At 41.6% G+C, this 22889-nt stretch overlaps 2 protein-coding genes across 9 annotated transcripts in view; one reads left to right on the top strand and one right to left on the bottom strand.

The window, feature by feature from the left end:
• The window catches only part of mapk8b (mitogen-activated protein kinase 8b), a 15589-nt gene extending 10223 nt beyond the window's left edge, over nt 1-5366 (bottom strand). For 2 of the 4 annotated variants that reach the window (XM_057030106.1, XM_057030096.1), the window contains exons 1-4: nt 5026-5327; nt 1473-1640; nt 981-1110; nt 733-791 (exon numbers count right to left, since the gene is read on the bottom strand). In XM_057030106.1, the coding sequence (XP_056886086.1) occupies nt 733-791; nt 981-1110; nt 1473-1594 (311 nt within the window). In that variant the 5' untranslated portion in view covers nt 1595-1640; nt 5026-5327. Of the gene's footprint in view, nt 1-732; nt 792-980; nt 1111-1472; nt 1641-5025 lie in introns of all 4 variants that reach the window. The other 2 variants (XM_057030115.1, XM_057030122.1) reach the window with 2 other exon arrangements.
• Nucleotides 5357-22889, top strand: frmpd2 (FERM and PDZ domain containing 2). Of its 5 annotated transcripts, none has more exons than XM_057030038.1 (30): nt 5357-6654; nt 8423-8544; nt 8648-8811; nt 9287-9352; nt 9437-9616; nt 9723-9798; nt 10099-10177; nt 10359-10515; nt 10607-10678; nt 10764-10938; nt 11015-11150; nt 11239-11377; nt 11634-11786; nt 11877-12062; nt 12144-12303; nt 12381-12579; nt 12731-12831; nt 13056-13136; nt 14075-14182; nt 14330-14446; nt 14772-14947; nt 15161-15259; nt 15389-15470; nt 17986-18071; nt 19369-19564; nt 20692-20906; nt 22047-22113; nt 22186-22336; nt 22482-22524; nt 22707-22889. In XM_057030038.1, the coding sequence occupies exons 2-28, from the start codon at nt 8424-8426 to the stop codon at nt 22221-22223; spliced, it is 3429 nt and encodes a 1142-aa protein (XP_056886018.1). In that variant the 5' UTR covers nt 5357-6654; nt 8423; the 3' UTR covers nt 22224-22336; nt 22482-22524; nt 22707-22889. The 5 variants fall into 5 exon arrangements, with proteins under 5 accessions (XP_056886018.1, XP_056886009.1, XP_056886025.1 ...); XM_057030029.1 differs by having other exon boundaries at nt 22482-22534; XM_057030045.1 differs by lacking the exons at nt 22186-22336; nt 22482-22524; nt 22707-22889 and adding an exon at nt 19918-19960 and having other exon boundaries at nt 22047-22094.

The raw sequence follows: 22889 nt of genomic DNA, 5'->3' as shown, positions 1-22889 counted from the left end.
CTCCTCCACACAGTACAGACCTCCTTTAGACTCATCGTTTATGCATAAAGAAGGTTTTACTGATACAAGAGCATGTTAACAAGCTAAGTAGACTTGTCTGGAGGATCTCCCTTTATGCTGCATGCTTTAAAACAAAGAGTTGCAAACTGAATAGAGATTGTACTCCAAAGTGTGTGGACAGTGTCTGCTACGCTTAATCCACTCAGATACATGATCACATGGGCAGAATTCACCCTCCATTATTTCTGTTTTTTGCCCGAAAGCCCCCTAGCTGTGATTTCTCCCCCAGTTTCCTTTTTAGCTCCAATCAAGCAGAGACACAGACACACACACTTTCCAGAGGATGGGATTAATCATGATGCATGCTGAAACAAACCTCTGAGTTCTGTATTCCACAGTAAATTTCGGCATCCTGTCAGGCTCCAAACACACTCAGGGCACTGGTTTCTCCACTCTCAGCTCTAATGTTCATTTGTTTAGATTTTCTCCCCAACAGGTATGAGGTCGATGTGTTTCACCGACTGGATGTAATTCTTTACAACATCCTAAAACATGTCCACTCACTCTATTTACATATACTGTACTTCAGTTTTATGAATTCCTAGAAGATAAAACACAAACTCCAAGCCTCTAAAAGTCAAAAAAGACCCTCTGAGCTGCAGGCATACTCTGTCCTGTATTGATTTTACAAGCAGGCGTTGAGCAGATGATATCTTGCTCAGTAATACTCACACATCTTGGAACTCTTCCAATGTCTTCTGTGGCGTGAACACATTTAACAGGCCGATTATCTGGGAAAAGTGTGATAGATCGTCACAACCTCTGCAGCCAAATGCGTAACATGACAAGTTTACATTATTAATCATCGCCTGCCAATCATACAGGATGGGCAGACGCTAACACAAGTGTCAGCCCACCATCTTTATGTACGATTCCCTGTGGAAGTACCTACAGAAATGGAATGAAAAGAGAAAGCTTACATTTTTGTGGTTGACACATTTCATTAGCACCAGTTCCCTGTAGGCCCGTTTGGCGTGGGTTTGATTCTGAAAAGGCCGGCTCAGTTTCTTGATGGCGACATTTCTTTCCAAGTTGTGGTCGTACGCTGAACTAGAGTTTGAAGAGAAAATAATAAAAACATCAACAGCTCTGTACCAGTAGCAATCCCTCGACTAAGGACGTGACGGCTTAATCCATGAATGATGTGGAAGATTATTGGACTGCTTCTGTGAGGAATTCTATAGTGAATATCGTGACTGCTGCAGCATGTGTGCTCAGAAATAATGTTGACTTTCACATTTCATACCATATTAATCATTATGAATCAGGAGTTCCCAAAAAAAAGTCCAATATAAATAGAAGAACCAACACTGTCGACTGGACGATTACCAGTTACAGCAAGTTACTGTTTACTTTTCACCATTTTACACAGCCTTTGTACACAGAACCCGTTAAAAGAGGCACACACTCACCAGACAATCCCCTGTGCGCCAGATCCAATGGGTCGGAGGTTTTGGTAGCGTTTTAAAACTGTGAAGGTTGAATCGCCCACATCTATACTATAATACTCTTTTTCACGCTTGTTCCGGTTCATGGTGAAGCCTTAGACGAGCACTCCAGCAGGGCATCCAAGTCAAGACCTGCGCACACACATTAAAAGAGTTTTTCTTAAGTCAAAGCTCACACACTCAAAGGCCAAAATTTTTGTAACATGAATGACAGAAGCACAAAAAAGAATAGCAGTAAGGCTCATAATATTAAGGTGATTAAATGTTAATGGAGTGCTTGTGCTGTAGGTCTGATTGTCCATTAAAAGCTTTCCCAAGAGTTGACGACAAGGCTAATTGTCCCCCACACAACTCTAGAGGACATTGCTGCTCTTGGTACTGATGACAAGCTTTATGTATTCCCAAAAGGATGTCCCAATCAAGCACGGTCATCCAGTAGTCAGGATGATGCAATGCAAGTCAAAAAACTATTTTTGCACAAGCCGTGCACACAATCTTGCACCAGGGAGGGGGGTATCAACTGTAATGACCGCTGTATGAAATTCATGTGATGATGGAAGCAGAGAGGCAGAAAACAGGGATGAATACAAGGAATCATTAATGGGATTTAGAACATCGGGCTGAGGGGGTCAGCTCTGCCACAATAGCTGCACGTTCCACGAGCCACGAGCTGACCTCTGGATTTCTCTTAGCTCGGTAAACACACCCCTAAGCCCCAGAGGGTTCCCTCATGGAGATGATATTATTGCACCAAAGCCACTGATCATCATTCTGTCTTCATTTGGCAGGAGTGCAATCACATAGGTGAGATTAGGAAAAGCAAAAGCAAAATCAAAACAAGTTAACTGTAAGAAATTGATATAGCGTGTTTTGGGCTTTAACAGACATGGCCAAAATAAAAAAGAATAAAGCAAGGTTTTATATTAAGATATAAATGTGGGATTTATATTGTCCCCCCTTCCAATCTCGATGCTTTTCTGATTCCTTTTTATCTTCATCTCTCCTTTGGCTAACATAATCATCTCGGCTCTCCTGCAGGGGAACCTCGGCTACGGTCTCACGTTGAGCAACAGGGACAGATATAAAAGATCAGACTTTCATTTTATCTCACAGCAAGAGACATTCTTTCCAAACATCAGACCCAAACGTCAAAAGTGTAACCAGTCACAAGTACAGAAACACAAACACAGATATTTTTTCTGATGAATTCAACGTTGCTTTTCATCGATATACTGTGAGTTAATGTCTTCAAAAAACACTACTGACATAATATAAACACAACCAAAAAGAGGCCATAGACAGGTTGTCCTGGTAAACAAGGTGACAGAATAATTGCTGATGGCTTAAAACCTAAGATGTTGCCTTTAGATGCATCATAAGACAGATTTGGTGACATAAGTACCTTTTTTTCTATCTCAGCTTTTATTTACGTGCATCACCACACTTTGAAGAGCTCCCCAGTGTCCTGAGTGAGCAGTTCAACTTGGCCAAAAGACATTTGCTTCAAGGGTTTACTGGAAATCAAACTGCCTGCACCTCTTTGAATACATTAAATTGTTCCCTCGCAGATTGTATAGTTGGAAAGGTAGGTTCAGATAGGAAGAGGATTTGTATTCATGGCAAATCTGTCTCTGGAATTTATTATCCAGCAATGTGGCAGTGGTCTGTCCAGCAGTCTGCCCCTCTTTGCCCTCATAAATGCCGATGCCCAGTGGTTGAACTGGCGTTATTAGTTCGGATTTGCCAACTTGTTGCTGTTTTTTCTTGTAACTCCCAGGCACAGGACACCTCCCTTCATTGCAACACTGGGTTTAAAAGCAATCTTAAACTTTAGGTACAACCAGATTGACCCAGTTGTTGCATTGATATTGTGAGTTTTAAATCAGCAGGGACAATGCAGTAAAAACTGTGAGTGACTCAAATCAATTGAATGTCTGAGACCTCCTGCGGCAGCATACGGCGTACTACAGATTTCTGACCAGCTAGACATGATATGTTGACGGCATGTGAAGAGAACCCTGTCAGAAAGTTTGATTCTTCCCTACAGCTGGTCGTCACAATCATCTTCTTGATGAGATGTTCTCAACCCGAGTTAGACTCCTTAAAGAGCATCACCTAACTGTGAAATAAGTCAAAATCCCACCGATCCCATTTAAATGAATCATCATCTAATAAAAAAGGCATGTGCACCAACTCCAAACACCCCGACCCTGTACAGCAGTCGACATGAGAAACTCTCCTAGAGAAAATCTAATATTAATGTGTGAGCCACACTTCCTACTTTTTTAATTAAAGGATTTTATTGGGAAGACATAGCCGTTCCTGATGTGTGAGCTCCAAACAGAGCTGCAGGAAAACAAAACTCAAATAATGGAATTTAAACATGACAAGACACGGGAAAATGCAGCCGTGCGTGGCAGCTTTAATTCTGGTATGCCGCTGTGGTATCTGCAACCTGGCAATCAGGTTCGTACAGGCAACAGTTACACATTTTTGAATTCACCCAAACTAATGAGTCAAAAGATATTTTTACAGGTAATTCATTTCCAAAATAAAAGAAAATCACTTAGACGCACCTTTGCAACTTTATGATAACTAAAGATTTCTCTGTAATACCAGAAAAATGTTAAATGTCTATGAACACGAATTTACCAATATCCTATCTTCATCTATATTTTTGCTGTTTTTTTCCTGATGTTCCAAGTAGTTAATATTTCCCACGGCCTGCGGAAAGCTGCCGAAGCTCAGTATCAACCCATAAAATGATAGTTTAAGGTAAAGCAATGGCAGCCTGATCAGACAAGTCACAAAAGACAAGTCACTGTTGTGCAAATTCTAACAGGACCTCTTGTATTTACTGCTCATTTCAACAGTGATTATACAACTGATATTATCCAACACATCTAAAAAATGACATAATCAGACGCTGCACATATAGACAAATGTGAATAAGTAAGTTGTTTAGAGCTGGGGTGAAAATAACAGACATGCGTATGCAAAATATAGCGCCGTGATTTACGTTTCAATGTATACATCGATCGTACTGTGTTATCGCGATAAAATATTGTGTATCGGCGAGGACACATTACACAGGTTGTATTCAAGGGCACAAATGGGGGATGACGGTTTCCGTGGTGTTACCGTGTTTAGGAAAATACAGAATGGAGGTCACGGCGCCATACATGAACGTTTCTCTCCGGAACACCACCCAGATTGCAGTTTAAACGAGGAGCTGAGCCAAAGTGTGTGTGTGCGTGTGCGTGGTTGTGTGTGCTGCTGACATAGATGCGTTAGAGACGTGTGCTGGCCAGTGTAGCTACACAGTCCGGTTGCCCATTTCCCCCCAGTTAGGCCAGACCTGTCCTGCCTGCTGTGGTCACCGTTCGCGTTGAAAATAGTATCAGGGAGAGGCGACAGTCTACTGAAGACACATCATTTGGTTCCCGTTCCCCAAACCTTGTTAATAAAACATCGGAATTGTGTGGGAGGAATAAAAACGGCCATATGTGGCACTCACCCCCTCCGTTTAATTCCAACAGAATCGACCCGCAGTCGCTGCTCGCTGCCTATTGGAGACACAACCCGGTCGTTTGTTTTTTGGGGGAAAAAATAAGTCCTAATCCCTTTTCCCTCTAGACACTCTCCCGCTTCCGCTCACGCTAGCAGGTCGCAGACATGATGGAGTAAGTATCGAGTTCCAATGTTACTGAATCCCTGCGCTTCCGTGACAGAGGCAGTTTCTGCCATTTCATACCAACGTCGTCGAAAGCTTGCGACGTTTCCTCGGCTGCACAATGAGGAACAGGGGGACGTTCAAGACCGCCAACGCGTTCCCGGCTCCGACGCGTTTCGTCAAAGCGGAAACGACGGTTTGCAACCAACAGGAAGAGACAAACCTTGTGTACGTTTCAGTAATGTTTATATTTCTCACAGTATTTTAAAGAATACCGAAACACCTATTCTACACTCAAAAACCCGCATTAAATAATGTTTTGTTTTTTTTTACTAAAGAGGGAGTGTAAAAAAATATCTCCCAGTTGCTTTTTTTCTACGTCCTGTTTACATTTACATTACAGGAAGTGTTGATGTGTACATTTGTCATGTTGCGGGGCAAACAACTATTTGCATTTTCTTTTAACACAGGAAAGGTTGACTGCAGTAGATTACCTTAGATACACATGTTAGATACACATCTCACTTGGAGCAGCTAAAACTTAAACAAGCATGCATCATATTCTAATTTTATGAGGTTTGAGTTTCAAAATGAAATATACATGATGGAATTTCACAAGCTGAAGTGCAGTTCAAATGTATTATTGAGCACAATTTTCCTTCTTTATTCCCACATAAAGTAATTGACATCCCCTGTCTTCTAAGAAATAAACTGAAATTATTGACTTTCTGTATAAAATAAGCAGTGTGCTATGAGCTTTTTCTATATATTTGATTCTTAAACTTCATGCTACAGGTCAGACACAGGTGTCAGCTCAATTTGTCTGAGGAAGTTAATCCTGAGAGGATCGCATGATTTATTTTCCCCTGTAGGTCCTCTCTTTAGTTAAAGTTAAGTCATCTGAATCTTTCACAAACATTGGTTGAATGTATTTTCAATTTTATTAAAATGGAACAGTGGACCCTATTTCACAATGACTAATAGTTTAATTTATCTTTTTAGGATTTTGGAATGAAGCCAGGTCTTTCAATAAACATTAAAATGATGTTACACATGCTGGTCCAAAGAGGATATAGATAAATCATAACCTTGTAGAAATTGGGACAATTTATGTGTCACTTGTGCTTAAAACATCAGATTAACACAGTGCTGCCGACAATGGCTTGGTCCTTTGCTGCCCCATCCGCTATTAGCTAGCCCTGCAAATCCAATTAAGGTCTTATGCTCCTTCTGCTAAAAATAGTCAAAAATGAAGGAAAACACAGCAGCAACCCGTCATTAGTTGGGCGCAAACTATGCTACGGAGCTGTGTTGCTGCTGTAGTATCGTGAGGAAATGAGGTGCTGTGTTCCGAGCAGGGTGAGGTGGGCTGAGTATGGCAGGAATGCATAAGAGGAGGAAGGATTAGTGTCCCGAGTAGTGGATGTCTGAAGGAACTTAACAGGATTCTCTTCAGACATCAGGTGAGATAAGGTAAGTATCATAACATCTTTCAATAAACCTGTCTATTGTATTTGCAAGTAAACATATTAGAATGATTGATGTGTTTGCTAAAAGGATATGGAATCAGCAGTCTGACTTAAAAGTTGCTCTGACCTCTGTGGTTAAAATGTTTTTAAAATGACAAAAGTAAACAGAATATGCTGTGTCATATGAAACCAGCATCTTTTTATCTGTATCAGTTTTCCTGGCATGGAAAAATGACATATTGGCTGCCACCAGAGAAAGGTCTGCACTTTACTTTGCCAGCCAACCCAAGCTATCTCACTTTAAAGAGTCCAGAGTATGTCTGCATTTTGTCAGTGTTATCAATTCTGGTTTTCTGTGTCGGCAGAGCTCGCACAGCAGCCCGCCTCTCTAGAACTCTAGACAAAAGGCAGGCAGGCAGACATTTAACAAGAACATTCAATTAATCAGTTGAAGAATGACAGTCCACAGTCCACCTCTAATCCTCTAATGTAACAGGGAATATCACATCCGGCTGCTGACCAATGAAGATTCTGCTAACTGGGGACATAAATGTCGCTAAAGGTCGTTACAAACTGTATATTTTACTTTTACTTCTTGGTGAAACACAAAGAAATGGGTTGTAAAAACTTGAATATATATTATATGCATATATATCATATATTATATTCCATATATCTCTTTCACAAGATGTCCACATACACGAAGTGTATGAGGGTCCACCCTGCTTGTGTCAATTAGATATAATTCCACTAAACCCTGAGCTTGTTTTTCTCAGACTTTGACCTTTGACTTGCTCTGAGTACGGTGGGATTCTAGTTCACACACTAAGAAGTTCTGGGAAAAATCTTCTCGAAACTCTTCCGGTTAACCCCTGCTGTGACCAAGTTGCAATGTAATGCAGCAGCTTAATGTCTAGCAACCATTCCTGTTTAGTCTTAACTTGTTGTCTTGATTAAATTTTTAAACATTAATTAAATGTACAGATAGAAAAACATTTAGAGAGTACACACCTTCACCACTTCACACTGTGTGTGTGTGTGTGTGTGTGTGTGTGTGTGTGTGTGTGTGTATGTGCGCGTGTGTGTGTATACAAAGCTACATAACATCAGAACATTGGCCCATTATAAACATTTACTGAAAATTACATTAAAATCTGTTCATAACTATTCAAGTTAACTTGCTAACAATCCCTGCTCTCACATAGCCTCCTCCCTTGGTGGAGTTAAATATATGTGGTGACCTGGATGGCAAATTATATAATCTCATCAAAAAATCAAATTCATGCTTGTAGTTCTCTTAGGAAAAATGTTATTGTTGTTATCTGGTTAGTCGATTTCATCTTTTTTTACACCCCCATGAAATAAAAGTCACCCAATGTCGTTTCCTTATATTCCTTGTATAAAATATTGAAGATGAAACAAATACAATTATCTTCTTGATTAAACAACAAATTCATTTTTTCAGTTCAAAACCCCTTCCAAAATAGAAAACATGCCTGGAATATCTGAATGCAGCATCAATCTCTGTCTTGATTAATACGTTTGTTTGATCTTTGAAATGCTGTAAATGAGTTCAAATCTTAACAGTTGTCTCTTTAATCACCTCCACTTATTATTTCACATCTTAAAGATTAATGGAGAAAAAAAGTAAGCAGAGCCCTAATCCATAAAACTATTAAAATTGAATTTAGAAAATCCAAATTATATCCTTATTCTCCAATATCCTATTATTGGATTATTATGATTAATGTTGGTTGTTGTGTTGCATGCAGGATGGGTACGTTTGTGACCCTGGCAGAGGTGTTGGAGGCCCGGGGTTCACCACTGGATGAGGATGAGGTCTGGTGTCTGCTGCTCGCCACCACTGAGGCCTTACTGGATATTTCCAAAAAAGGTCAATCCTCCATTCGTTCTTTTGGCCTTGTTGTGCGTCATCTGGGCAGCCTAAAAGTACAATTAGAAGGAAACCCTAAACACTGTGCCTCTTGTCTGTTTAGGTTCAGGCAACATATGTAATGTGCTGAGCCCAGGCTCCACGCTATTGTCTGCAAATGGGAGTTTGGCCTTTAAGAGCTGTGCCCGATATGAAGACGTGGCCTCCTACAAAGCTCCAGAGGTCCAACAAGGCCACCCTGCTTCCAGTAGGACTGCAGCCGAGAAGGTTGGAAAGCTCTGACTAAAGACAGAAAACAGTAAAAACATACATTTGGCACAATCAGTTTACAATCAGTTTGTCAAGGATTTTCACAAAAAGTTTAATGGCTGCAATACGTACATAACCCATATTGTATCTCCATCTATATCTATTATAAAGATATGAGCCTGCAGCACTATGGAAAAGAAATTCCATAGTTCTCCAAATTATTCATGCAATGTCTTGAAAATTATTCCAGTGTTAAAGTGAAGTAAACTCAAAGTTAAAACCACACAAAAGAATGTAGCATTTCAAAGTAAGATAAAGATAGACAGGATAGTACTGAATGTTGCAAATTTGTAAAATTCACATTTTCAGATTTTAGGTCTTTTTATTAAATACACCATATATAATGATAATGAATGATTTTGCAAGTACCCAAGTACCATACACACACTTTTAATCGATGGCTTTAACGAACGTCCTGTTCATGTATCCCCAGATGGTTGTGTACTCGTTGGGTATGACTTTTTATTGGTGTGTTGATTATCGCCTACCTCAAAATCAGGTACTTTCTACCTTCTAGTGCCTCTTCCTAGTACTCATTGTCACACAATAATGACACAATGTCCACCCTGCTGTTCCCCCACAGCCAGTCCATCTGAGTTCAGAGCTGGAGGGTTTGCTGCTGAGCATGTGCGAGGATGTGGCAGCCCGCCGGACTGACCTGCTATCAGTGCTTGAAGCCTGTGAGCTCCATCACAGAACAACCATGCTGCTTCCTGCTGAGCGGCTCATCAGACAGCTGGTGGAGGAGGTCTACAGAAACTCAGTGAGCATTGGTTTATTTTCAGTGTGGTCTCTAAGGTCATGTTTGGTTCTACAACCATTTCTCTGTTGGCGTCTCTGGGCTCAACACCGTCTCGATCTCTTTGCAGGCTGATCACACGCCTGTGGCTGAAAATGGATCCGAGCTGACAGATCGCAGTCAAATGATCAGGCACAGATTACACAGTAAGATCTAATATTTGTCACATTGTTCTCAATTGGATATGAAATGCCCCCTCCCTGGAGTAAGATAGTTCTTGGTCATATCCCTTCATACCCTGTATTAAAAATAATTGACTGTGTGACTGCCATCAACATAAGGGCCGAAAGCATAAACTAAATAACACCAACATATATTTCCTGTAGAGCAGGCTACAACCTTGCTATTTGCAACCTTCCCTTTTTTGCGCGCAGTGACCAGCTGGCTTTTTTTCTTTGCAACTTTCAGAAAGTGTCAGTTTTGTGAGATCTAGAATCCTTTTTCAGGTGGTTCTTTTAGCAATTCCACATGGGAACTGAAGAAGAAGATTTCTAGAACATTCTCTGGATCATGCGAGCCCACAGGGTATGAGTGCAATTTTAAATAAACAGTAATAGATGATTATGAATATGCACATAATACCACAAAAGAACACTTGTTGTAAATTAAAACCAAACTTTATTTAGAAAAAACACAAAATCCTTTTGTTTAAACCAGTGTCATGATGAGTGGCAGCTGTACCCAAACAGAAAACACATTTTTCCAGGATTCCTCCTGCAAGCCAGCAAAGGGATAGTTACAGCAGCTGGCAGCAGCTGAATCGCAGCCCCTGCAGCCCGTACATGGACAGCAATCAAAACACAACCTCTAGATCCCTCACCCAGTTTGAGTCCACGAACAGTCTGAATGACAAAAAAGTGAAGGTGAGCCCGGATATCAACAGTGGTATTAATCATTAAAATTAGTAGGTTTTTTAAGGTGTTTTTTTTTGCCTTACAATGTCTTCTTCTGCAGGAAATGTGTCCCGAGTTTATTCGGATGTTAGATGAGCCCCAGGTTGTCTTAGAGCTGCCTTCATCCATCGTGGTGAGTTAAAAGTGAAGCGGCAACATCAGTTGTCTTTAATTTTACTTTCAATTACCTCTGTTTGTTTTTTTTAACTTACTTTCAGTCAAAAAAGGGAAAATCTCCAAGCAATCAGAGAGAGCTGAGTGTGCTGATGCCAAATGGTCAGAGCATTCTGGTCAAGTGTGAGGTGAAATCCAGAGGAGGAGATGTCTTTGACATGATTGTTGCTCACTCTAACCTGATGGAACATTTCTATTTTGGCCTTGCCTACATTGATGGTAAATAAGTTTAAAGAGAGAAAAAGTGGACACATAGTTTTCAAATGCTTTCAGTCTTTCTCTGTTTTGTCTTCAGATAATGAGTTTTTTTTTGTGGACAACGACACAAAGATTTCCAAAGTTGCCCCAGATAGTTGGAAGAAAGTGCCTACAACCACATTTGTCCTTTACTTCCGGGTCAAATTCTTTGTCAGTGACATTTCTCTTCTTTTGTAAGTATCAACAATCCTATCCTCATAGAGAAAGCAATCTCTCCTTTAATATAGGCAGAATTTTAATACGTACTGTTTTCTCTGACAGGCACAAACAGACCCACCACCAGTATTACCTCCAGCTGAGACGAGACCTTTTGGAGGACCGGCTGTGCTGCCATGAGGATACAGCTCTGTATTTGGGAGCCCTGGCCCTGCAGAGGGAGTGTGGTGACTGCATGCCTGAGGTTTTTGCACCAAACATTTAAAACCGGGACATAACAAAAGCACGCTCTAGCTATCAAATCCTAATACAGTACAAAAGTTAAGTCTCTTGGCATATGTTAGGCTGTAATACAATTAGAGATGTTAGTGTGATCTTTCCCATTAAAAATCAGCTTTTGTCTCTCAATGTTCCCCAAATTTTACCCAAAATATGATTTTGATTTAATCTCAAATACATAACGTTGTTTGTAAAATAAAAAGGTATTGTGTTGTGTTCAGGTGTATGGGAGAAACTACTACCGCCCTGACCAGTACGTGCCCAAGAGCGTCATGGAGAAACGTGCCTTGCCTTATATTCAGGGGGAGCTAACCCGGCTTCATGCCAACAATGCCCAAATGCCTGCTGACGAGTCTGAGCTTGAGTTCCTTAAGGTAACACGATCAGTAGTTTTGACTGTCCTGCAGTACTGTCATCTAAGCTTTTCTTAGAAGGTTTTTCCATGCATGATTTGGGATCCTTAGGGTTGCCAGCAATTGCCCGAATATGGTGTAATGTTTCACCAAGTCGTGCGTGAGAAAAAACCTCAAGAAGGAGAGATCATCCTTGGAGTTTGTGCCAAAGGAGTTATCATCTATGAGATTAAAGACGGCTGCCGATCTACCAGCCAAAATTTCCTCTGGAGGGAGACTTCAACAATTTCCTCAAGCGTGAGTAGAATAGTGTCAGTACGTCATGTGTTTGGCAGAGAGAGTATTTGCGGGCTAAATATTCCCTCCATATTTCATCAGCGCCGTAAATTTATAGTGGAAAGCCGGCTGAGCAAGAAGAGGTACACCTTCATCACAGAGAGATCCAAGATAGCCAAATATCTCTGTAACCTCTGTTCCGCCCAGCACAAGTTCAACAATGAAATGAACTCCCGTCAGCTCACCCAGAGCCTGGTCTCAGGTCAGTAGTTTTCAACTCCTGCACAGCTGCTTAGCTAAATGAAAATACTGATGATGATTCCATTTGTTTTCCTCTAGAGGAGAATATGTCACCATATCCAGCAGTGTGTCACACCCAGAGCAGATGCCTCAAGACATTCTCCTGCTCAGAGACACCACAGGATGACAGCGGCCTGACCACGCCTCGAGACGACACCCTCACCAAGTTGTGCAATGATGTCACGGCTAGGATTGAAACCCGAATCAAACAGCAGCGCCAGAATCTCAGTGAGCACAGGTACTTATGTCAGCCCAGATACACCTTTGTCTACATCCTGACAGGCAGTCGGGTTAGCCAAAAGGGGACACAGCTTCAAGCTACTCTGACCATGTCCTTACCTCCTTATATTTTATTTGATTATATAAATTGTGATTGGCTTGTTCTGCAGCACTTGGTCCAGCAGTCCGCACAGCAGCACCAGTATACGATCCCCAGCCTTGTCTCAGAGGAGTGGATCTGAAGCCCCATCTGGCTCACCAGCAGCCAGAGGTATACCTACTACTATTTTGTAGACCTCCATATGAATAAATCAAGGATTAAATGTAGCGGGTTTGGGTCTAACCCTAATCCTAACCATATGTTAAGAGTGGGACATGTGATGGCATCTAATTAGTTGCGTTTTCTATGTGGTTCTTTTCATTCTCTATTCCATATTTTCCACAGATTAATGTGTAAATATGTTAAAGTCTGTGCGGTTTCCCTACATTTTGCAGATACCCCAACAAAGCTGGGCACCTCATCAGAGAGAGAGGTTTTATGTGTTTCTTTAAGGAAAGACCCAAAGCTTGGCCTGGGTAAGCTAAGGAATGGAGCTATGCTTTATGTCCTTTTTTCAAAGTTTTGGCCCTGATTTACCAAGATGTCCAACAAGGAGCACTAAATTTCATGACTTTGCGTGCTGCCTCTTTTCCATTATGGGTTAGGATTGGATTTTGAATTTCAAAGAAATGATATTCGATTCAACAGAGCTGGAGGTGCTTGTAGAGGAGGCATATAAACACCCAAATGATCTCCAAAGGAGAAATATAAACATCACACAAAGAAATCTAATATTGGAGCAACATCTGTTGTTGCTGGCAGGACAATAAAATCATTCTGAAACCCTTGATCACAGGATATCATCCATTGCACAGGGAATGGCACACTTGGGCCATTGCTGCACCCACCAAACAGCTGGTTAGCACGATGTCTGGTGCTAGTCGACCACTGCGATTACTCTTGGGAAGCCAGAAACCACATAAAACCCGTGTTTGGTTCGTTAAGTGCTTCCAGTGTCGCTGGTACTTTTAAAGACCTGCCCATTCTGCATGGAGTCATTGGAGCATTGAATCATCTTATAGCAAACCTGAAAGCCGCTCAAAGATGGCTTGGCTCTTTGGCAATATGCCTCGATAGTTTTTTTCTTCTCCCATTGCAATATACTGATGCAAATGAAAAAAAAAACATTTTTCCTGTGTCTCCTCCCGGCAAAAATAATGGCAGCTATTGTGCATAAAGCAATTTGCCCCTGTCCTTCCAATGTGCTACATTTAGAGGTAATCACACCACTGCAGATATTTTCAGGATTAATAAATCAAATCAATCATTCTAAATGTGCTAACATTTCTAATCTGTATCTTGTGTTTGGGTATATGCAAACCTTTAGTAAATCAGGCCATTCGTGTGCAGTATCAACAGAAACAATGCAAGTGTCCTTTCAATGTCAAGATGTGTTTCATTTGTATCCACACAGGAATAGTGATAGTCGGAGAGGACGCTGTAGGCCATTTTGATTTGGGGATCTTTGTTGCTTCTATAGTGCCAAATGGACCTGCTGACAGGGACGGCCGCATCCGGGCAGGTAAGGAATGGTGATGGCCAACACGTCTTTGAATCAGACGTCTCTTTAATTTTCTCTCAAAGAGTTTAGGGTTGTGCCTAGGTTCTGAAATGAGCTCTGTCTTTGCGGAATATTCCAGCAGTATTCCACTGTGACATTTGTCTGCAGGTGGTCGCCTGATCTCCCTGAACAATATCAGCCTGGAAGGCGTCACCTTCAGTGAGGCAGCAGAGGTCATACATAACAGCTCCGAGGAAGTGCAGCTCATCATCTCACAGCCAAAAGGTGCCCTGTGTTTGTCCACTCTTTTCAGCTACAACACAAACTTTATATGCAATTGTACATTTGCCAATTCAGATGATCAACACTTTCAACCCTCTAGCTCTGTTTATGTTACTCAAATATAAACTCAGCACTAAGATCGAGAACATGCTTGTATTCTTTTTGAAAGCATATATCTACTTACTTTAATGTTTCCATTGGCCTATTTTACTATTTTTTACCATTACTAAGCCATAACATAGAAAAACACAACTGGTCTTATATTGGTTTGATACAGATTTACTGGAGCCAGTATTTTTAAGATGTGTGTCTGTCACTGTCCCCACAGTCCTACTCAGCCCCATGAGTCTTCACTCTTCTTCGTTCAGGAATTGTGAGTCACAGACTACGCTAATGACAGACAGACGCTCAGCCGATGATAGCTTGGATGACATTGTTTCGGTTCCGATGACGCCGAAGAACTGCAACAGGCTTCACATCCCACGAAAGGTCTTCGGTGCACAGGTGCACTCTCATTTAGACCTGTGCACAAATCATGTTGGCTTGACTTGTGAATCATGGTCCAACACCTAACACGACATAGCAGAGAGCCCACGGGAGTGTCTACACAGCCTATTTTCTACACGAAACTAAAGAAAGTGGGCTTGCCACTCTCTCCAGGAGCTTTGCTCTAGCAATCTGTAACTTCTTACATGTTTTGTGCTTTGTGTCCTTTAGGATGGCTCCTCTCTGAGTCCTCCGCTGAACTGTGTGAGGCCTCGGGAGATTACTCTGGAGCTCAGGAAGATATCAGGCAGTCTGGGACTCAGCATCACTGTGAGTTTATGACCTTGGCTGTTTGATGCAGTTGTGAACGGTAGAACCACAGGACACAGGGCAATAGATTCAAGGCATTACTGTTTCGCAATCTTCTTTTGAAACTCTTCATTAATGTATTACATTCAGGCTTGCGTGGGTAGTGGAAGAATCTACATAAGAAGCCTTGTTCCAGGAGGGGCTGCTGAGAGGGACGGGCGCTTACATGCAGGTAATGGAGCTAATGTGACCAGTTGTGGTGTTGCGCTAATTGAGGATGACCTTCTCTGACTAGCTCTCACAGTAATAAAGTATGGGTAATAGTAGCCATTACTATCGGTAAACTACACCTTTACAATTTATCTTTTAATTACTTTTTTTTTTTTTTCATTTAACCTTTATTTAACCAGATAAAACCCCACTGAGATTGGGACTGTTTACACAGAGGTGACCTGGCAAACAGGTCAGCAGCACATTCCATAAGAAAAGCTACAAGGACACAATAGTTTGGTGCAAAACATACAATGTTTAGGGTGAAATAGAGCTTTTCAATAAGAAATGCAGAAGCTGCAACCCAACTACAAACAAATTAAGATTTAAAACACCATTACTGTTCAGTGGTCTCACGCTGTTAGTCAGTCAGGATAGAACAGGTGGAAGAGCTGCAGAGAGCTTCAGTTTCACCAGGACAATATTCCATGCCAAAGGTGCAGCCAAGCTTTTTCCAAAATCAGTCCTTACCCAAGGAACAGATAACACAAATGTAGTGCACTAACACTAGGCATAGCGACTGCTTGTTTTTTTTGCAATAATGCACATAAATAAGAAGGAATCGAGCCTAAAAGAGCCTTATTAAGGTCAGCCAATTGAGTGCATTCAAAGAAAGAAAGTTTGATTTCCTATACAACTCAGAGAGAGGTGGGTGAGACGACTAAGCCAGTGACAAATTTCAACTGTAAAAAAATCATCCAAGGACTGGAGACATTTGGCAACAAGATCACTGTCACTGATTTCTTTCTGAGAGAAGCAGGTTCTATTTGTGGAAAAAGAACCAGAACTTCACCCCTACTTTAGTGACCAATATTTTTTTATATGGGCTTTTAATTACAGCTCCTGATCTAAACTAAAACCCAAGTACCTGTATTTTAATATGATTTAATTTATTAGCTGCTCCATCTGTTTTCCCTTGGATGTTACAACATTTGTATTGTCTGCGGTAGCACCTTCATGTGAGGATAATATATAGCAGCTTGCAAATTCCGTATTCAAAAGCCTGAATGAGTGAGTTTAAATAACAGTGTCATCTGCATAGAAATGACTCATTGCTGTCAAGCTGTCACAGAGATTTTGCATTTTATATAAATTGAGAATAGAATGTGTCCCAACACTGAGCTTTGGGGCATCCCTTTCGTAATGTCCACAAAGGAAGAGTTAGATTCAGCCACCAGAACACATTGTTGATCGTTGAATAGGTAGTTGGCCAACTAGGCAGCTGTATATTTATATAAGCCAATATGTGATTTCTACCGTGTCAAATGTTTTTGATGAATCATTAAAAAGTGCAACACAATATTTTGTGCTTCCCAGAGCTTCAGTTCAGTCATTAAGAACCTCCAGCGCAGCTGTAACAGTGCTGTGCTGTTTCTAGAACCAGATTGGAATGGAGAAAAAATATTATGTGATTCGAAAAAGAAAAAAGAAATCCTGTCGCTGGTCACTGAGGATCCGCTCACAAAATTGAGCTAAAACTCACAATTTAGAAATTAAGCTGCAGCTACATTTGTGGATTATGCCCCTTTTAACAGAGGAGTACAAAGGCCGACTTGCAGATCTTTGGAATTTTATTGCTGGGAAGACTCAGGTTAAAAATATGTGAGAGAGGCTCTGCAATAAAATCAGCAGCCAACTTTAAGAAAAAGGTTTCAGTTTGATCAGGCCCTGCTGCTTTACTTGTGTCCAGCCGTGTTAGTGCATTGTTTACCTCAGAGACAGATACAGAAATAAACTCAAATGGAGAAGCAATGCTTCCACTTACAGCCTGCGGTGTCAAGGGCTGGTTTACACTAGCCAGACCAGCATTTGTCAGCTCAGAGTTTAGCGACTCAAATGGGGATCTAGCAGAAATAAAATGATCATTAAAAGAATCTAGTAGAGGTGTCTTATCAGACAGGGTATCAGATTTCATAATGAAAGAACTTCGTCATTAGTTGTCACGCGATTTGAAGATTTTATGACTTGACTATGAATTTTTGTGTAATTTGTACTGTGAATGGATTCATTCAAATAAAATTCAGACTTAGCACTCTTGATAAGGGAGGTACATTTGTTTTTAAGCCAGTATACATCTGCCTTTGTTTTCCAAACCCCGGTCCCTGCTGTCCAGCAGTGTCGCTCTCTTTCAGAAGATTTTCAATTTCAGAGGAAAACCAAGGATCATTTTGGCCCTTTACCCTACATTTCTATTAACGCTACATCAGCAAATATGGAAACTCTACTCTACACTCAAAGGCAGCTAAGTCGTACTGTATATAAAAGTAGAGATAAAAAAGTTTTTAACGTTCCTTTTGGCCTCACTGACGTCATTAAGCACAGGTACATTTAGGTTTTGAATCATTGACGTCCTCACTGACCACTGATCACTGACGTTCAGCGACTGTTAGGACTTGGTGACAGCTATTAGAAGAGAAACAAAAACAGGACACAACAGGAACAACTGTTTTGAGTGTGTTGTTCTTTTTCTCCTGTAGGTGACCGATTGTTGGAGGTGGACGGCATAAGTTTCCGGGGGTTTTCCTACCACCAGGCTGTGGATTGTCTGAGCAAGACTGGCGAGGTAAACACTTGAATGTAGCCTGTGACAGACACCAGCTGTGAAAGGTGGATGTTTCCACAACACCAGAAAGGACACTGCTACATTCAGTAAAGGAACCATTGCATAGCATATAGGACTCTAGTTTACTCCCCACTACAAGAGGCGCGACCACGGTAACGGTAGTATCATGATAGAGGGATTCTGAGATTCACTATTTATCATAATAGAACTATGATATATCTGAAATATATGAACTCAGATGTATACATAACCGAAGGGAAGCATATTTTCCTGAGAGGTGCAATGCCGGGGCTCTCCTGGCTGAATCCAAGAGTGTATTCGTTTCTAAAGAACTTCAGGTACATGCTGGTGCAGGGAAAGGTGAAAGTGACACTAACCTGGAGCTTTGCCTTGACATTGTGCACATCCAAACGATTGCCTAAATGTCTAAACGCCTGTAGGACTGGTGGAGCTTGGTTGACTGAGCTCTGCGGTGGGTATTTGGTCATCTTGAGATGTAGCTTCTAGAAAAACCAACTTTAGGGAAGGGGTACCTGTGGCTCGTATGTTGCTTTTGTGTCCTGCTAGCCTGCCTGTAAAAGCACCTTTTCCTTGGGAACTAATGTCCACATCACACCGACAAAACAATCTATGTAAGTCATCCTTGCTGTGTTTGCTGATAAATGTGTGATTTTCTGGCCATTCAACATCTTTTTAGCATATTTACCCTCGATTAACATGATGCTACAATGCAGCTAGCGCATGTAGGCTTGTTGACATTGTCAACCAATGATATTTCAACCTAGAAAACTCACTTGGAGAACACCGATCTGTGCCAAGCAGCTCATTTCTCCACATTGTGGCTTACACCTGTATTATACTACTACTATACTTACATACTACAGATACACCTGTAGTATGTAAGCCACAATGCGAGGAACACCTGTAGTGTGTGCTATACTGTATAGTATATATGCAGTACAGGCAGAAGCAATGCAAGGTTACGTAACATAGTAGGTTGCTTTATGATCAAAGCCCTTTGGCCTCTTTTGGATAAAAGTTTAGTCACTCCAGAATCCAGAACATCACTAAAATTGAATCTGTTATTCCTTGACCAGCTGAAAAGTCAAAAGATTGAAAGAAGAAAGTCTTACAGCATTTGGCAATATGCTGCATAACATTCAAGTGAAACTTCAAAAGGGGGGCAGGGGATTTAAATTAGATAGTCCAGTCTAAATCCAGACATATGGCTGGAGCAAGCGCCCTTTTGACTTCATGATTTTGAGGTCAGACGATTTATCTTGTTTTCTTGCTCCAGGTGGTGATTTTGGTCGTGGAGAGGGATTCATTGAAGCTACCCAGGGTCTCTGTCAATGCAGACACCATCAGCAGCATAACCAATCACAGCGGCAGTTCCACAAGCAGTCCCCAAATGGTGAACAGCTGTTTGTCCACCAGGTCGCCAAAAACCACAAGCCGAGATGTTCCCAAAGAATACAGCTTCGTCACCAAGGGTAGGTAGTCGACAGCTTGATTTTAGTTGAATGGAAAACATTACAACTCCTCAAGTAGCTGGTGCATGTTCATCATACAGATTAGAGCTCCACTTCCTGGTCTCTGTTGCAGAGGTTTTGGGTCATTCATGACGCGGCAGCAGTAGGAGGCACATATAGCAGCAGCAGCTAGCAGGTTAGCTCAAGATGTGGATGTAAATTATGTGTAGGTAGCACCTCAAACCTAAGAAAACATTTGCAACACATGCAGATGCAGAAATGCATCTCAGCGTCACGCCCAATGAAATGATAAAGCTGGTTGTTAATCACAGACTGAAGCCGAGGCTTTCAATGACGGACTCTCCATCTTTCAGAAAATTGGGAAAATATCGGACAGAGGCGAAAGAAAACTTTCAGGTAACAACAATTATCATTACAAATGACCTTAATTCCACTGGTCATGTCACTCCTGTGTGAATGGAGCATTATCAGCTCTTTTGCAGACCCACATGCAGGTCTAAGGGGTTCCACATACCAGTTTACTGTAAAATGGCTCTTGTATGGCATTATAATGAAATGAGTAATAAATATTAACTGTCACGTTTTTTAAACGGGTAGAAAAATACTGTCTGTGTCAGAACCTATAGACTAAGCTGCCGTTTGGTTTGATAGTCGACCAGGACACAAAGGATCCTTCAAAGTGAACTTTTACACACTTCATCCTCATCCTCCTGATCTTCCTTGCTCGACTCTGACCTACCCCTTCTCATCCCTCCTTAGGCTAGGACGATCAGCCACTTGCTAAAGGCTGTGCTCGGAAGGAATATTTAGTAATATCCTAGTGTTTCACAACATGCTACTCATGGGTTTGTCTCATCATTAGTGATTGTATAATGACAAGACTCTGATTAGCGTGCTGCTCATGTGGCTGAAGCTATTCATCCTACACACCCAATGGAAATGCAAGCTGTGATCAGGACGTACCGTTCAAACTGACTGTGTTGTACTAGAGTTTAGCTGCGGCACTTTTACTGCAGCCACTCATTATGTAGCCACAGAGTCACACGGCTGCCCTCTTAGTGGATATAACGGACCATTTAGTCCAGATTTCTCTCAACGTTTGGATTTATTTATCGATTGATTTCCAGAAAACACCCAGGAAGTGACCCTGACTAAGAGCAGCAGCGGCCTCGGCTTCAGTTTCCTGATGTGCGAACTGGTTCCTCCCATGCGGGATTTTGGCACGTTGGTCCGAATAAAGAAGCTGTTCCCGGGGCAGCCAGCCCAGCAGAGCGGGAGGATCCAGGAGGGAGACGTCCTGTTAGCTATCAACGGACACTCACTTAAGAAACTCACTTATCCAGTACGTCCTCATCTCAAGTCACGCAAAAGCGGATTTGCTTGTGCGGCAGATTTGTACATTTGAACTTTAACATTTGTTATATGTGCATTGGCATTATGTGATTTCTTCATCTTGGGTGATGAACTTGTGTAGTTTGTTAGGAATAAACAATGTAAAATAGATCAGTAGAAATCCAAATCATTCACCCGCTGAGTGCTGGATTCAGAATCATACAATCTGCCTAAACCCAGCCTGAATTCGAATTTAAGACATCTCACAATGTGGCTCGGCATCGGCGCCTTCATCCTCCAGGAACCCGTGCCTGATGCCACCATACACATGTGCTCAGTGTGAATCTGTTCTACGTTGTCAAGACAACAGGTGGCGAATGTGCCAACTCTGGCATTCTCTGAGAAACGCCAATCGAGTTGCACAGTGATGTGAGCACAGGCCCCACTTGTGTGCATCAAGCTCTCCTGCCATCCTCATTGACTCTTTCTGTCAGTTTGGGCAGAAACATGCACACGAGTGACCTGGCAGAGGCCATATGGTAGAGCTCTGTACCATAGTACTGTGGAGCAGATAGCAGGTCTTCTACTGAGTTGATGCCCCCTTGGGGTTCCCTGGTCAGACCCTTGGAATCTTAGAGGGAGACACAGCAAGAGGAGCTTCTCTTCCTGAATGAAGCGTATATTCTGGACTGGAGATACCGTTTTACTGCCACAACTGATGAAGACTACAGAAAACAAGAAAATTGGCCAAGAACCAGACATTTTGTTTGTTTGTTTTTTATTTGGTTTTTGAGCACATCCACCCAAAGAAAGAAAGAAAGAAATTGTCTGAAAATCTGTTGGAATGTAAAACCAGCACCAATATTTTTGGAGGAAAACAAGGTACTTAGGATTGGGGTATTTGGCAACAGGAACTGGAAACTATTAACAAATGAGCTATAGCTAGCCGGACTGGCAGAGCTCCTCTGCATGTTTTTAGGTTTTCTATTCATGAAGCCACAGTGGGACAAAAAAAAACATATTTTTTGATCAGTTTGTTGCGTTCCTTCAGTTACGCAATGACCACATGTGGTGCACCCAACATTTCTGAAATAGTGAGAAGAAGCGAGTTTAGCGCTAACGTTTAAAGTTTAACGCTTTCCGTCTGCAGGCAGTTCTGAAGCTATTCAAGACGTCACCGCCTGAAGTCCGCCTGACTCTCTGTCGGCCTGCTCCAGGTGTGTACACACACACATACACACGTGCACAGGATCTGCCCCTAACTTCACACCTATGCCTATTTTCTGCAGGAGTTCTTCCATCTATCGAACAGCTTATTGGTACATAAGTGACGTCACCATTGTTAAACCAGCGCCAGCATCAGTGGATGTCCGTCAGCGACACCGAGCGTCCTGATTTTATCAGGATGTAGCAGCGGGAATGGAGGATGACTCAGAGAGGGTAGGGGACATTATGGGATGTGTAGTAACTACAGCTGAACCAAACAACTACATTTAACTCCCTATTCCATGTTCTATTCCATGATACATGAATTGTTTTACCTGTGTGACATCTAATGGCTTTATGTTTTATCTTTTTTATCCAGGCAGTGTCAGATGTGTGAGAAGAAAGAGGTGAAGGCTGGATAGGTAAAGAAACGTGAGTTTCTAATAAGTTAGAAGTGACAGATGGGAGCAAACATGCTTTAATTTCTTGTTCATGTTCTTACCACAAGGTGGCAGTATGGTTCTGAAAATGACAGTTGTCCTTTTCTAATCCCCAGTTCCATTTTGTGGAAAAGCTAATTTTACGATTCTTTTCTGCTCCACAGAAATCTAAAAAAGATGTTTGCTCACAAGAAACCGACGAATGAAACCAGACAAGTCTTCCTTTTGTTTTTTATTGGAAGTAGAACATTTACACCGATGTGCTCAATATGTTGTTTCAATGAGCGTCAAAGCAGTAATTGTTTCCACTTTTCATCATTAAAGTAAAATGCGACATTTTTGCACCA

This window comes from Takifugu flavidus, chromosome 1 (genome assembly GCF_003711565.1).
Source record: "Takifugu flavidus isolate HTHZ2018 chromosome 1, ASM371156v2, whole genome shotgun sequence".
Lineage (NCBI taxonomy): Eukaryota > Metazoa > Chordata > Actinopteri > Tetraodontiformes > Tetraodontidae > Takifugu > Takifugu flavidus.
This window is presented reverse-complemented; position numbering and strand designations above follow the sequence as displayed.